This window comes from Haliotis rubra, unplaced genomic scaffold (assembly GCF_003918875.1).
Source record: "Haliotis rubra isolate DU_JTF1 unplaced genomic scaffold, ASM391887v1 Scf1491, whole genome shotgun sequence".
Lineage (NCBI taxonomy): Eukaryota > Metazoa > Mollusca > Gastropoda > Lepetellida > Haliotidae > Haliotis > Haliotis rubra.
Window position 1 is genome coordinate 13,262 of NW_025765438.1, and position 13,887 is coordinate 27,148.

General features: G+C 42.4%; 2 protein-coding genes across 2 annotated transcripts; both read right to left on the minus strand.

The window, feature by feature from the left end:
• Positions 1-207: 207 nt before the first annotated feature.
• On the minus strand, positions 208-747 carry LOC124270031 (NXPE family member 3-like). Its single transcript, XM_046705051.1, has one exon. It carries the CDS (start codon positions 745-747, stop codon positions 208-210), a length of 540 nt encoding a protein of 179 aa, XP_046561007.1.
• A 6,676-nt stretch (positions 748-7,423) lies between these two features.
• On the minus strand, positions 7,424-7,963 carry LOC124270032 (NXPE family member 3-like). Its single transcript, XM_046705052.1, has one exon. It carries the CDS (start codon positions 7,961-7,963, stop codon positions 7,424-7,426), a length of 540 nt encoding a protein of 179 aa, XP_046561008.1.
• Between the last annotated feature and the right edge of the window lie 5,924 nt (positions 7,964-13,887).

Genomic DNA, 13,887 nt, shown 5'->3' on the forward strand with positions numbered 1-13,887 from the left:
GCCCCTTCTGTATTATATTTTGACAACTGAAATCATTTCAAAGTATCAGCGTCAAAGTGAAAACAAAAAAAACACTGTAATCTGCTTTAACAAAAGTTCTAAACATCTGAATTGCTTATGTTTTGCACGGGATCGATCTCTAATTGGTAACGACACAATCTGGTTTATATTAAGGAACAAAATAAAATAGAACGAATAAAATCATACTTACAAATAGTATATGTCACGCTGCTGATTTTCCTTCGGGAGATATGCAACATTCAGGGACCAGGACTTACTGTAGGTGTCGCAGCTAAAGAGTGAATTCTTTGGCTTTTCACAGTACCACGGGAAACCGTCATTTAGAGAAGTAAAGTTGCAGATGTCTCTTAGGTGGTTCCGTAACATGCTGCAGCTCGTACTCTCTTTCACCAAGAAGCCCCACCCGAACTCCCGTTTCAGCTGCCACAACGTTCCATGTTCAGCCATTATGGAATAGAACATCGCTAGTTCCTCCCTACGACGCTCAAGAAAGCAGCGAATCCTTCCCATGCCTGACCACTGGACTCTGAGAAAACCCGTGTAGCTGCCGTTGTTGTTGTCGAAGACGTCTCCAGCAACTGCAACTTTGTCCTCTGTGTTTTCCATCCATAATCTAAAGAAATCGCCGCCAACTGTTTGCTTCTCGCCGTAATGATTATAAGTGTTGATCTCCACTTTTATGACGTCACCGAGTCTATACAGAGGCTGTGGATTTAATAACGTCATTGTGGAGCGGTGTGCACTTGTGCACTTCCGGGTATCCCTTTGCTTACCTCCCTTGATCATGTTTGCCTCATTCAGATAGCGAGGAGCACCGCTTTCCACTCTTCCGCTGTTTGGTTCTACAATTATATGTACCTCAATTATGTCACTGAGGGGTACGTTTCTGCAAACACAATAATGATAAATGAGGTATGAATTTTGATCAGTAAGGTTTGAAAAAGAAATCCATTACAGACCCATCCCCTTCAATTATCTTCTATCACTTTACAAATGTTGCTTGGAAACACCTTTTCGTACAGATTGCACAATTGTTCATTTTCTGAATGCTCAACTATTCATCATTTGCCTTGCAATACGCCTGGTACATGTCATATTCATTCTTTCACTTACAGTTGGCTTGGCTCATGTCACGATCAGGTAGATTTTAATTACATGTAGTCATGTACCTATCATTCACCCAACAACTAACCAATCTTCTACCCACTCACCCAACCAACCTCCTAGACACCCACCTATGCACCCAACCAATACATCTTCCAGCGAAAAAAAACAAACCAACAAACAAACAACCGAAATTGTCCCCAAACAACCAACCAACCAATCGATCAATTAATCGACCTGTCTATCAAATGTCCCATCAATGAATTTATGAAATCAACCACATCAAATTCACCAGTTAAAATCAAATCTAGAAAACTTGACCAATTTAACCAAGTACGCAAGTTATTTATTAATAATCACATGCAACAAACCAAATAAGTATGACTTGACAAAAACCAGTAAAGCAAGTGCAACATTCAAATCATTAAATTAATCTTGTGTTGTTTGAACACGGGAAGGTAATATAGAGCACAGTTTACGTCCCCTGGGCAGGGGAATATTTAATCAAACTCAGCTGTAACAAGGTCAAAGATAAAACGGGAGTCCTTTAAAAATAACTGACTGTACCGCCAACAGGAGCCAACATATTACCCTGAAATGCGAACACTGTGTTCAAGCCTATATGTGTTTAGCATTAACTGTTGATCCAAGTCCGTTTCGTATTTTTAAATGAAGTGAAATGTAGTGTTATCATTGTTCATCTGTTTCTACATGATCAATGACACTGTTTCAATAAATGATTTAGTAAATAATATAATATCGTACCTGTTTGCATCCACACAAAAAATATGATTATTTATGGAACATTAAAATTGATAATCCACTTTTTGTCCACTTATATGGGGAGAGAAGTGGATTTAGCATTTCACCATTTGAATTATTGGTTATTTTTGGTGTACATGGTTGAAATTGGTCTCGTCACTTTGGCTAAAATAATACATATATTTTCCATGTTTGTGTATATAGTAATTACCTGAATTTGTCCTCAAGTCTCTGCTTGTTCTTCCATATATATACCACAATAACAGTCACGGTCAATATGCATAGGGTAAGAAAACATGATCTAGTCCGACTCATTTGTGAAGTTGGGTTGTACCCGATGTTCACCACTGACACGTTGGCTGTGACTATAAGGTCTGGTCTCTGCTTTTGAAATCCGAGCTGTATTGGATTTCAGGCTTTAATGGACATGTGTCTAAGGCATGCATGTCACGCTTTATAGGGTTAGGCCAACATGGCAACCAACATGGCAAGTAGGAATTTCTGTGGAAGACGGGACGGGGGAGCAAATGTGGAAATACAATCGGGGTAGGGCTGAGATAAGAGCCAAGGTTAGGATAGCGTGAGTTGGGATCATTAAGTGTAGAGGGGTGAGAAACATGCGTTCGGTCGGGAGTTCATGGCAGCCGGGATCGTGATTGGGGGTCGCAGGGGTAGGGGGTTGAATTCAGCAGTAATTTAGTTGTTGATTTTGGTATTCATCTCACAGTCCGTCTCCAAAGCGAAAGCCTAAATGGATCAGGATAGATTTACCCCAGGTTCTAAATCACGCGTCACACTGGGGCTCCTTTTCAAATTAATTGGAATCATTGGTCCCTGTGAAAACTATATATGCACCTCGTCAAAAGTATTGCACCACCCATTTGAAAGTCAAAGTAGAACTATCATTTTCGTTTTTTTATAGTACACCTAGATATGTAATATACAACACCATCTGTGACCATAACATCACAAACAGACCCTGTTCCGAACTGCAAGTGCATGCATGCCTTAAGCATGCATGTTCCGGGGTCGGTTTGCTGTAAATGCAGTATGCACATATCCTCTTTTGGCGTATGTTATGTTGGCAGACACAGCTAAAATTTGATTTTAGGCATAAATTAAGCTTTATTGTGACCAACTAGTGAAAAGCCCAAGCAAGGATGGCAAATTATTGGTATGCACCAAACTAGTATGTCATTTCGTGCTATTGGAGCACAACGGAACATTAATCACACTGTCATCAGGAGGTTGATGCGTAAGCATGATGCTACCGGTGAAGTGAGGATGCACCGAGGTCTGGACGTCCCAGAAAAACCTAGGACAGGGAAGATCGTGCTTTACCTGTACACAGCTGCGACATGGATGGCATCCACACAACAGAGTGTCCATCAGCACCATCAGACGACGCCTAAATTCTGCAGGATTGAGAGCAAAACGACCAATCAGAAGTCCACTCCTCAGAAAGTTGCACCGCTATGCCCGTTTAGCCTGCTGCCAAGCACGTGCTCGCTGGAACATGAGAACATGGAGAAGGATCCACTGGTCCGATGAGAGCCGTTTTTTTATCATTTCTGTATCATACAGACGGGAGGGCACGAGTTTGGAGGCACAGAGGCACAGCATATGATCAGAGGACGATTCAAGCTTAAGTTCCATTTGGGGGTGGATCCGTCATGGTGTGGGGAAGTTGTTCCTATGATTGTAAACTTGACCTCATCACAGTTCCCGGGGCATTGAATGGACAGAGGTAGCAGAACTTGATCCTGGACGGTGCTGTTGTGCCTCATTTCTATAGCCATGCTCTCGCTACACGTCAAGTCTTCGTGGACGATACTGCCAGACCACATCGTGCTCGAGCTGTTGTTCAGCATCTCCAACACAACGCCAGACACTACCATGGCCAGCCAGAAGTCCAGACATGAATCCTATTGAGCATTTGTGGGACATTTTGGGACGTAGGGTGAGAGCAAGGGAACCTCCAGTTCAGAACCGTCAGGAATTGACCCATGTATTGCATAATGAATGGCAGAGACCAATCAGACGTCTGGTGGCCAGCATGCGACGGCATGTAGAAAATGTATCAGGCGACACCGTTAGCCAGTCATTGTGGACCTTACCATGTTCAACATTAATGAAATGTTAACTGTGTTGTGTGTCTGTTGTAATGACCCGGGCAGTCATACTTATTGCACCGTATTTTACGGTGACTTTAGTGAACTTTGGTTTGCTACGATTAAACCTTCAATTCGGTCTTGTGTTGTTCACATGATGCCATCTAAACAGTTTAATGTGCTTTTGTAAGCACCATTTTTATGAGGTTGTAAATCCAGTTTTACTAAGTGAAAAAAGCTGTTGGTGAGATATTTATGACGAGGTACATATATATATGTTCAGAGACTACCATTAGTTTAATACTGGGGTCACTGTCGGCGTATGATTAGTCTCAGAGGGTTGATGCTCGTGCCAGGGGTAGTCTGAGGTTCTGGAGCCAACTGGTTTAGTGGTAGGTGCTATTATGGGATTAAAGAGATCGGGGTAGGGGCTAAATGTGTGGTAAGGATATGTAGGCAGAACTCAGTGTGAACGAGTGTGTGCAATAGATGAAAACTCCTCATGGATATCTGTAGTCAAAAGACACAGGCTCTTGAGCTGGACTCTGTAATATGCAAGGTCCTCGAACCGTTTTGTGTCTGACAGATATTTTGTCTCTTTAATGCTGATTTTGATATTTAATAAAGAACCATAACTGGGCACTCGCTTCAGTCGACTGATTAGAGTACTGAACTATTTGAGTAGAGTTGAAAACAGATATAACACGTGACTAGAATACATTCCCCCTATATCTCCTATCACTGAAAGTCATCATACTGTAACATATTTGAGCAATCATTTGAAAAGAAATCATTATGAAAGGACATTACAACAACGAATACGTCGCTTTTCCGGTATATGGGCATTTGACGGAAATGAATTACAATTGGTTAATTGATGAGTGTCCAACAAGTGTCAGAAAAGGGTAAAAATGTTCAAACGTACAATGGGCGGAAAAGAGATGCTCTTTTTCAACAAAACCAATTGGAGAAAGTCGTGGACGGTTAACACGGGGTCGTTGGAATGTTCACAGACCAGGGATTTGAACTGAGGGCAAATCGTGGATTGGAACAATTGATGAGCACACCTAGGGGAGACGGATCAGCTGACGAATTAAGGCAATGGCATCGGCTGGTTAAGTCGTATTCCCCACCCGTCTATGACAGAGAAGAGACATCATATAGTGAACCATAGTTCTAACCGTTGATGTATCTGGATGAATGTGGTTTGGCCCAAGGCCACCGTCATATCCCAGTAGTCTATATACACCACTCTGTGTGCAATAGATGAAAACTCCTCATGCAATATATCTGTATATAGCAGTCCCCAATAGGCCACAAGCTCTTGAGCCGGATTCCTGTAATAAGCAAAGGGTCCTCGAACAGCAAGTGTGACACCAGGTGCCCGTTTAAGGAGAGACGTAGCTGCCCGAACAAGTCGCTGAACATGTTGGCGGTATATGTCCGGGTGGACTAAATTGAAGTGGACATATAAATACAGCACCACAATGTCCACTGTGTTATTGGGCAAAGATTCAAGAAGAATATGCTGTGCTCGGTTAGTTAATGGAGAGTAACGTTCCTGTCCATGAAAGAGTGGGAATTCATGAGCAAACAAAGCCACGGAAAAATTGTCTTGCTTGTCCTCCAAGAGCTGAGTATTTCGATTTTGTAAGTTGAGTGTGACGTGAAGGGCCTCCTTGAATTGACGACTGGTTGAATCCCCGGGGATCCATAGTCGTCGGTTCCTTAAACACTGTCGATATGCCCGGGCTGTAGATTCTAGGGTGTCCAAACACAGCGTGGGTTTCCACTTAGTTATGTAAATAACTCCAACAGGATACTTGCGTTGCCAGGTATACTTCGGCGAAAGTTGACTGCAGGGCGTTTTAGGCGTGTCCACCTTTTTATTCCCAGTTTCTGAAAGATGCAAAAAATAGGTAATTCAAATGCCAGATTGTTTTTGGGTGTTTTGTCTTTTTTTCTGTTCAACACCAAACGCATTCATCAATATCCCCTAATGGGTAAATGTGTGAAGTCCATTTCTGGTGTCTCCTGCCGTGATATTGCTGGAATATTGCTAAAAGCGGCTTGAAACCATACTCGCTCTCGCTTCAATATCCTGTTCCCATAGTGACAGTACCACCAAAAGTTATATGTAAGTTTTGGTGTTAAACTTCTTTTAAGTAGAGCCCGTGAAGATCCGGGTGAGAATTGGTCTTCAGCAGCCAATGACTGTCGCCCCGTGAGGGCCAGGTTCGATATGGTCTTCAAAAACCCGTGCTTGTAAGAGGCGACTAAATGGATCATGTGGTCAGGCTCACAGAGGTGATTAAAACATGTATCCCAATTGCGTAGTTCGATGGTCCAGATGTTGATCACTTGATTGTGTAGTCCAGATTCGATCGTATACAGAACGCCGCAATACAGGTTGAATATTGCTGAGTGTGGTGTTAAAAAACAACAACCTATTAATCCTATAATGGGAATATTGCATAGTTTGAGATTTGATATATATTTGACACATACTTACCCATTTCGCTCGTTATTTGTAAGGTGGGCAGAAGGAAGTCATTGTCTGGTTAAGATGATCTGAAACAGGCGGTTTCTTTCTGTTACTTGCAGGGTTGGGTGGTGCAACTGAGGTTCAACTTGTTGATGATATCCTTGAAAGGCTACGTTATACGTACATGGTGCAGGAATATATTTTAAGTTTTCTCGTTGATGAATCCACTAGCACAGATACGGAAAAGTAATAAAAGCATGTATGTATGTATATATGTATGTATGTATGTATGTATGTATGTATGTATGTATGTCTGTATGTCTGTCTGTCTGTCTGTCTGTCTGTCTGTCTGCCTGCCTCGCCTGCCTGCCTGCCTGCCTGCCTGCCTGCCTGTCTGCCTGCCTGTCTGCCTGCCTGTCTGCCTGCCTGCCTGCCTGCCTGCCTGTCTGCCTGCCTGTATGCCTGCCTGTATGCCTGCCTGTATGCCTGCCTGTATGCCTGTCTGTATGCCTGTCTGTATGCCTGTCTGTATGCCTGTATGTATGCCTGTATGTCTGTCTGTATGTCTGTCTGTATGTCTGTCTGTATGTCTGTCTGTCTGTCTGTCTGTATGTCTGTCTGTATGTCTGTATGTCTGTATGTCTGTATGTCTGTGCGTGCGTGTGTGCGCGTGTGTGTATGTATGTATGTATGCATGTGTGTCTGTCTGTGAGTGTGAGACATATGTTTTTTATTTGGACCTTCCATTTTATTGTGACAACTGAAATCATTTCAAAGTATCAGCGTCAAAGTGAAAACAAAAAAACGCTGTAATCTGCTTTAACAAAAGTTCTAGACATCTAAATTGCTTACATTTTGCACGGAAACGTTCTTTAATTGGTAACGACACAATCTGGTTCATATTTAGGAACAAAATACTATAAAACGAATAATATCATACTTACAAATAGTATATGTCACGTTGCTGTGTTTCCTTCGGGAGATATGCTACATTCAGGGACCAGGACTTACTGTAGGTGTCGCAGCTAAAGAGTGAATTTTTCGGCTTTTCACAGTACCACGGGAAACCGTCATTTAGAGAAGTAAAGTTGCAGATGTCTCCTAGGCTGTTCCGTAACATGCTGCAGCTCGTACTCTCTTTCACCAAGAAGCCCCATACGAACTCTCGTTTCAGATGCCACAGCGTTCCATGATCAGCCATGGTGGAATAGAACATCGCTAGTTCCTCCCTACGACGCTCGAGAAAGCAGCGGATCCTTCCCATGCCTGACCACTGGACTCTGAGAAACCCGGTGTAGCTGCCGTTGTTGTTGTCGAAGACGTCTCCAGCAACTGCAACTTTGTCCTCTGTGTTTTCCATCCATAATCTAAAGAAATCGCCGCCAACTGTTTGCTTCTCTCCGTAATGATTGTAAGTGTTGATCTCCACTGTTATGACGTCACCGAGTCTATACAGAGGCTGTGGATTTAATAACGTCATTGTGGAGCAGTGTGCACTTGTGCACTTCCGGGTATCTCTTTGCTTACCTCCCTTGATCATGTTTGCCTCATTCAGATAGCGAGGAGCGTCGCTAACTACTCTTCCGCTATTTGGTTCTACAACTATATGCGCCTCAATGGTGTCACTAAGAGGTACGTTTCTGCAAACACGAAAATAAGGTTTGAAAAAATTCATGACAGACCCATCCCCTCCAATTATATTCTATTACTTTACAAATATTGTTTGGAAACACCTTTTTGAACAGGTTTCTGAATTGTTCATTTTCTCAAGGCTCAACTATTCATCAATTGCCTTGTAATGGGTATAGCATATGTCACGATCAGGTAGATTTTAATTGCATTTGATTTAACCATCTTCCACCCACCCAACCAACCCATCTCCACCCTCCCAACCAACCCATCTTCCATCCACCCAACCAACCCATCTCCACCGTCCCAACCGACCCATCTTCCACCTATCCAACAACCGTTCTTCCACCCTCCCAACCAGCCCAACTCTACCCTCCCAACCGACCAATCTTCCACCCACCCAACCCACCTATCTCCACACTCCCAACCAACCCATCTTCCAACTACCCAACCAACCCATCTCCACCCTTCCAACCAACCCATCTCTACCTTCCGAACCGACCAATCTTCCACCCACCCAACCAACCCATCTCTACCCTCCCAACCAACCCATCTTCCAACTACCCAACCAACCCATCTCCAACCTCCCAACCGACCAATCTTCCTTCAACCCAAACAACCCATCTCTACCCTCCCAACCGACCAATCTTCCACCCTCCCAACCAACCCATCTCTACTCTCCCAACCGACCAATCATCCACCCACCCAACCAACCCATCTCCACCCTCCCAACCAACCCATCTTCTAACTACCCAACCAATCCATCTCCACCCTCCCAAACAACCCATCTCTACGCTCCCAACCGACTAATCTTCCACCCACCCAACCAACCCATCTCCACCCTCCCAACCAACCGATCTTCCAACTACCCAACCAACCAATCTCTACCCTCCCAACCGACCGATCTTCCACCCATTACCCAACCAACCCATCTTCCACCAACCCAACCAACCCATCTTCCAACCAACAAAACAAAACAACCGAATTGGCCCCAATCAAGCAGCCAACCAATCGATCAATTAATCGATCTGTGGATCAAATGTCCGATTGAAATCAACCACAATGCCATCAAATTAGCCACTTATCAAAGCCATAAAACCTAACCAATTTAACCAAGTAAGCAAGTTGATATATTAACATTCATATGCAACAAACCAAATAATAATGAATTAACAAAAACTAATAAAGCAAGTACAATATTCTAATCAATATGTCAGTCCTGTATTATTTCAACACGGCAAAGTAATATAGAGCACAGTTTACGCCCCCTAGGCAGGGAAATATACTGGACAAAATAAGTTAGGGATATTGGTATTTTTATGACTGATATTTTATCAGTGTGTCAATGAATAAGTAGATCATTATTCATAATTTCAAAATTTACATATATCCCAAACTATTTTTGTCTAGTACATATGATCAAGTTCTGGTGTACCTGGTTGAAAGATGAAACTACAGTCCGTTACAAATTACTACGGAAGCGTAGTAGGGCCACGGTGAAAACATTTTTTGGGGTCACTATCTCCTACGTAGGACTTAATATCTCCTACGTAGGACTTAGTATCTCCTACGTAGGACTTAGTATCTCCTACGTAGGACTTAGTATCTCCTACGTTGGACTTAGTATTTCCTACGTAGGACCCACCCACCAATCTCCTACGTAGGACATACTATCTCCTACGTAGGAGTTAGTATCTCCTACGTAGGACTTAGTATCTCCTACGTTGGACTTATTATCTCCTAAGTAGGACTTATTATCTCCTACGTAGGATTTACTATCTCCTACGTAGGACTTAGTATCTCCTACGTAGGACTTAGTATCTCCTACGTAGGACTTAATATATCCTTTTTAAGGATGGTTACTAAGTTGAGAAATGTTTGGCTATGCAGGACGTGAGATAGTCGAAATGTGAGTCAGTGAATATGCATGACACTAACGCAGTGTTACTGTACAGTGTTATTGTGTGTGTATTACGTTAGGGTGATGTGGACCCTGTTCTAATTGCAGTTATGGAGGTTTGGGTATGGTTATGGTTAATCTATCATACATACATCTATTCACACACAAACACACACACATACACAGAGAGAGAGAGAGAGAGAGAGGAGGGTGGGATGGTTGGAGTGAGGTTGTGATATGAAACTCGGGTTATAACACGACCTCCGCAAGTTGTTGCTTGTCTTGATGGGGCTAAGTTGGATCGGATGCAACGCTCGTTTGCGGTTTTATTCGTAATTGTTTGCAGGTTGACTTGACTGGGGTGGACAAGTGTTGAGTGCGGCGTCAAACAATACGAAATTCAAAAAGGCAAAGAATTGTCATTATAGTTATTTGTATAAATATAAGGGGATACGTACACATAGATTGCCACCGATAGTCTAAGACACGTCCGTACACGCAGATTATGATTCATGTGCAACGACCTCTGAAATATCCAATGCATAATAGTAAAGTGTAACATATAACAGTGAACTAACTGCAACGCGTAATAGTAGAGCAAACTGAACGCAAGGCAGTAAAGTATAACAGTCGGTCCAACACAGTACTAATGTGCAACAGTTAGTTGAACACATGACTCTAATAGTGAAGGAAACAGTAGACTCTAATAGTAAATGAAACACATGATAGTAGACTCTAACAGTAAATGAAACACATAACTGTAGACTCTAATAGTGAATGAAACGAATGACTGTAGACTCTTACAGTGACTGAAACAGTGGAACAGGAGATTGTGTGCGTGTCTGGGGCTTTAAGTCGACCGTTTCAGATTAATCCATAAAACGTATATCGATCATCTCATACAGGAAATATTAAGTACTACGTAGGAGATACTATGTCCTACGTAGGAGATAGTAAGTCCTACGTAGGAGATAGTAAGTCCTACGTAGGAGATACTAAGTCCTACGTAGGAGATATTAAGTCCTACGTAGGAGATATTAAGTCCTACGTAGGAGATAGTAAGTCCTACGTAGGAGATGCTAAGTCCTACGTAGGAGATATTAAGTCCTACGTAGGAGATACTAAGTCCTACGTAGGAGATGCCCACCTAGGATATACTAACTCCTACGTAGGAGATACTAAGTCCTACGTAGGAGATATTAACTCCTACGTAGGAGATACTAAGTCCTACGTAGGAGATATTAAGTCCTACGTAGGAGATAGTAAGTCCTACGTAGGAGATAGTAAGTCCTACGTAGGAGATAGTAAGTCCTACGTAGGAGATAGTAAGTCCTACGTAGGAGATACTAAGTCCTACGTAGGAGATATTAAGTCCTACGTAGGAGATACTAAGTCCTACGTAGGAGATACTAAGTCCTACGTAGGAGATACTAAGTCCTACGTAGGAGATGCTAAGTCCTACGTAGGAGATACTAAGTCCTACGTAGGAGATGCCCACCTAGGATATACTAACTCCTACGTAGGAGATACTAAGTCCTACGTAGGAGATATTAAGTCCTACGTAGGAGATAGTAACCAAAAACATTTTCACCGTGGCCCTACTACGCTTCCGTAAATTACTGACTGTACCGCTAACAGGAGCCAATTTACCACAAGAAATGCGACGACTGTGTTCAAGTGTATATTTTTGTAGCATTCGCTGTTGATCAAAGTCCGTTTCGGTTTTTTAAATGAAGTGAAATTTAGTGTAAACACTGTTCATGTGTTTCTACATGTTCAATTACACTGTTTCAATAGAAGAATTGGTAAATAATATTATATCGTACCTGTTTGTGTCTACAAAAAAGATATGATTATTCATTTTAATTAATAATCCACTTTTTTGTCCACTAATATGGGGAAAGTAGTGGATTTGGCCTTTCCTCATTTGAAGTATTGGTTATTTTGGTGTAAAAGGCAAATATTATGTATGACAACTTCTTCTTTATTGCATGGCACAACGTTTCTGGGCTATTCCTTGCCCCTTCGCCAGGGCATGCCCATTATCTGTACATCTTACTCTATCATCTCCCGTTTCTTATCCAATTTATTGTATATACATGCAACACTGGTTTCTTGTACATTTTGGGCGGTGGGGTAGCCTAGTGGTTAAAGCGTTGACTCGTCACGCCGAAGACCCAGGTTCGAATCCCCAGATGGGTACTATGTGTGAAGCCCATTTCTGGTGTCCCCGCCGTGATGTTGCTGGAATATTGCTAAAAGCGCGGCGTAAAACCAAACTCAGTCAGTCAGTCAGTCTTGTACATTTAGTATATATACTCATTGATATATCTTGACCTGACGAAGGGGCAAGGAATAGCCCAGAAACGTTGTGACATACAATAATGAAGAAGTTGTCATCCATAATATTTGCATTTTACTTGAACACCAACTTCTAAAAAGAACCTTACCTTACTTTTGTGTAGGTAAAATTGGTCTCGTCACATTGGCGACGTTATATTTTCCGTGTTTGTGTATATAGTAATTACCTGTATTGGTCCTCCTTGTTCTTCCACATAAATACCACAATAACAGTCCCGACCAATATGCATAGGGTAAGAAAAGATGATTTAGTCCGACTCATTGTAAAGTTGGGTATTGCCCGACTATCAACACTGACGTGTTGTCCGTGACTAAAAAACCCTTATCCACACGCATGTAAGAATGCCCATCTCTGATTGGTTCACGTGACCTTGAACAAAAGACCATGTATGCCTGGTACACCGCCCAGGCTTGGTATAATTGTTTACGAGGGACAATACGACAGTCACTGAACTGTAAAATGTGGTTCGGATCGATTAGTCAGTTAAATACTCGTAAGATATATGAATCAATTTCAGTTTCTTATGAGGTTATATTTACTTCATGATATATTTAAACACCGTATACCCCCCATTACAGTACTGCAACTTACACCGTCTCTACCTATCGAAGGTCAGCTTTATTGTTCGAAAGTCAGGCTTGTGTATCAGGTAAAATGAACGGACGTTGCCAAGGCGTGCATGTCTCGCTTTATAGGGTTAAGCTACTAGTGTTACCTGGAACCAACATGGCCGGTATGAAGTTGGGAGTGGCTAACGGGAGGGGAAATACAATCGGGGTAGGGTTGAGTCAAGGTTAGGGTGAGTCAGTTGGTTTTTTCGTTAAGTGTAGAGGGGTGGTAAACAGGCGTTGGGTCGGGGAGAGAGTTCATGTAGAAGGCCTGGGTTAGAGGTACATTGTTTTTGGGGAGGGGGTGAGTTGAGTACATGTACATGGGGGGCAGTCAGGATCGTGATTGGGGTGGGGGTGAGTGGAGCTCAGCTGTAGTGAAGGTGTAGAATATGGGGTTTATATCACAGTCCCTCTACATTATTGCCCCTTCGGTCTGACATTTTCTCCAAAGCGAAAGCCTAAATGGAAGTTAGAGTGAGTGAGTTTAGTTTTACGCCGCACTCATCATTATTCCAGCTATATGGATATGATCAAGTTAGATTTTCCCCAGGTTCTAAAGGGTGTTGTTGGTGGGAGTTGGTGGGGTGGGGTAGGGTGTGTGTGGTGGTGGTGGTGTGTGTGTTTTTTTAACTATTTGCGGTAACAATGGAACAAATAAAACAGCTGCGAGGCAGATCAATCAGTTTAACCACATATTGACTTAAGCAACCATGTGTTTGTAGCATGGCGGGACGGTAAGCGGTTACCTGGAGTCATGATTACATTGCTACAAACATTGACACAGGTCAGTTCAAATATTAGAGAGACAGATTTGTTTCGCATACCTGTGATCTATTGCCATTAATGCCACATAATTTTGCTAAATCTCAATACATTCATATTTAATAATATTTAATATATCT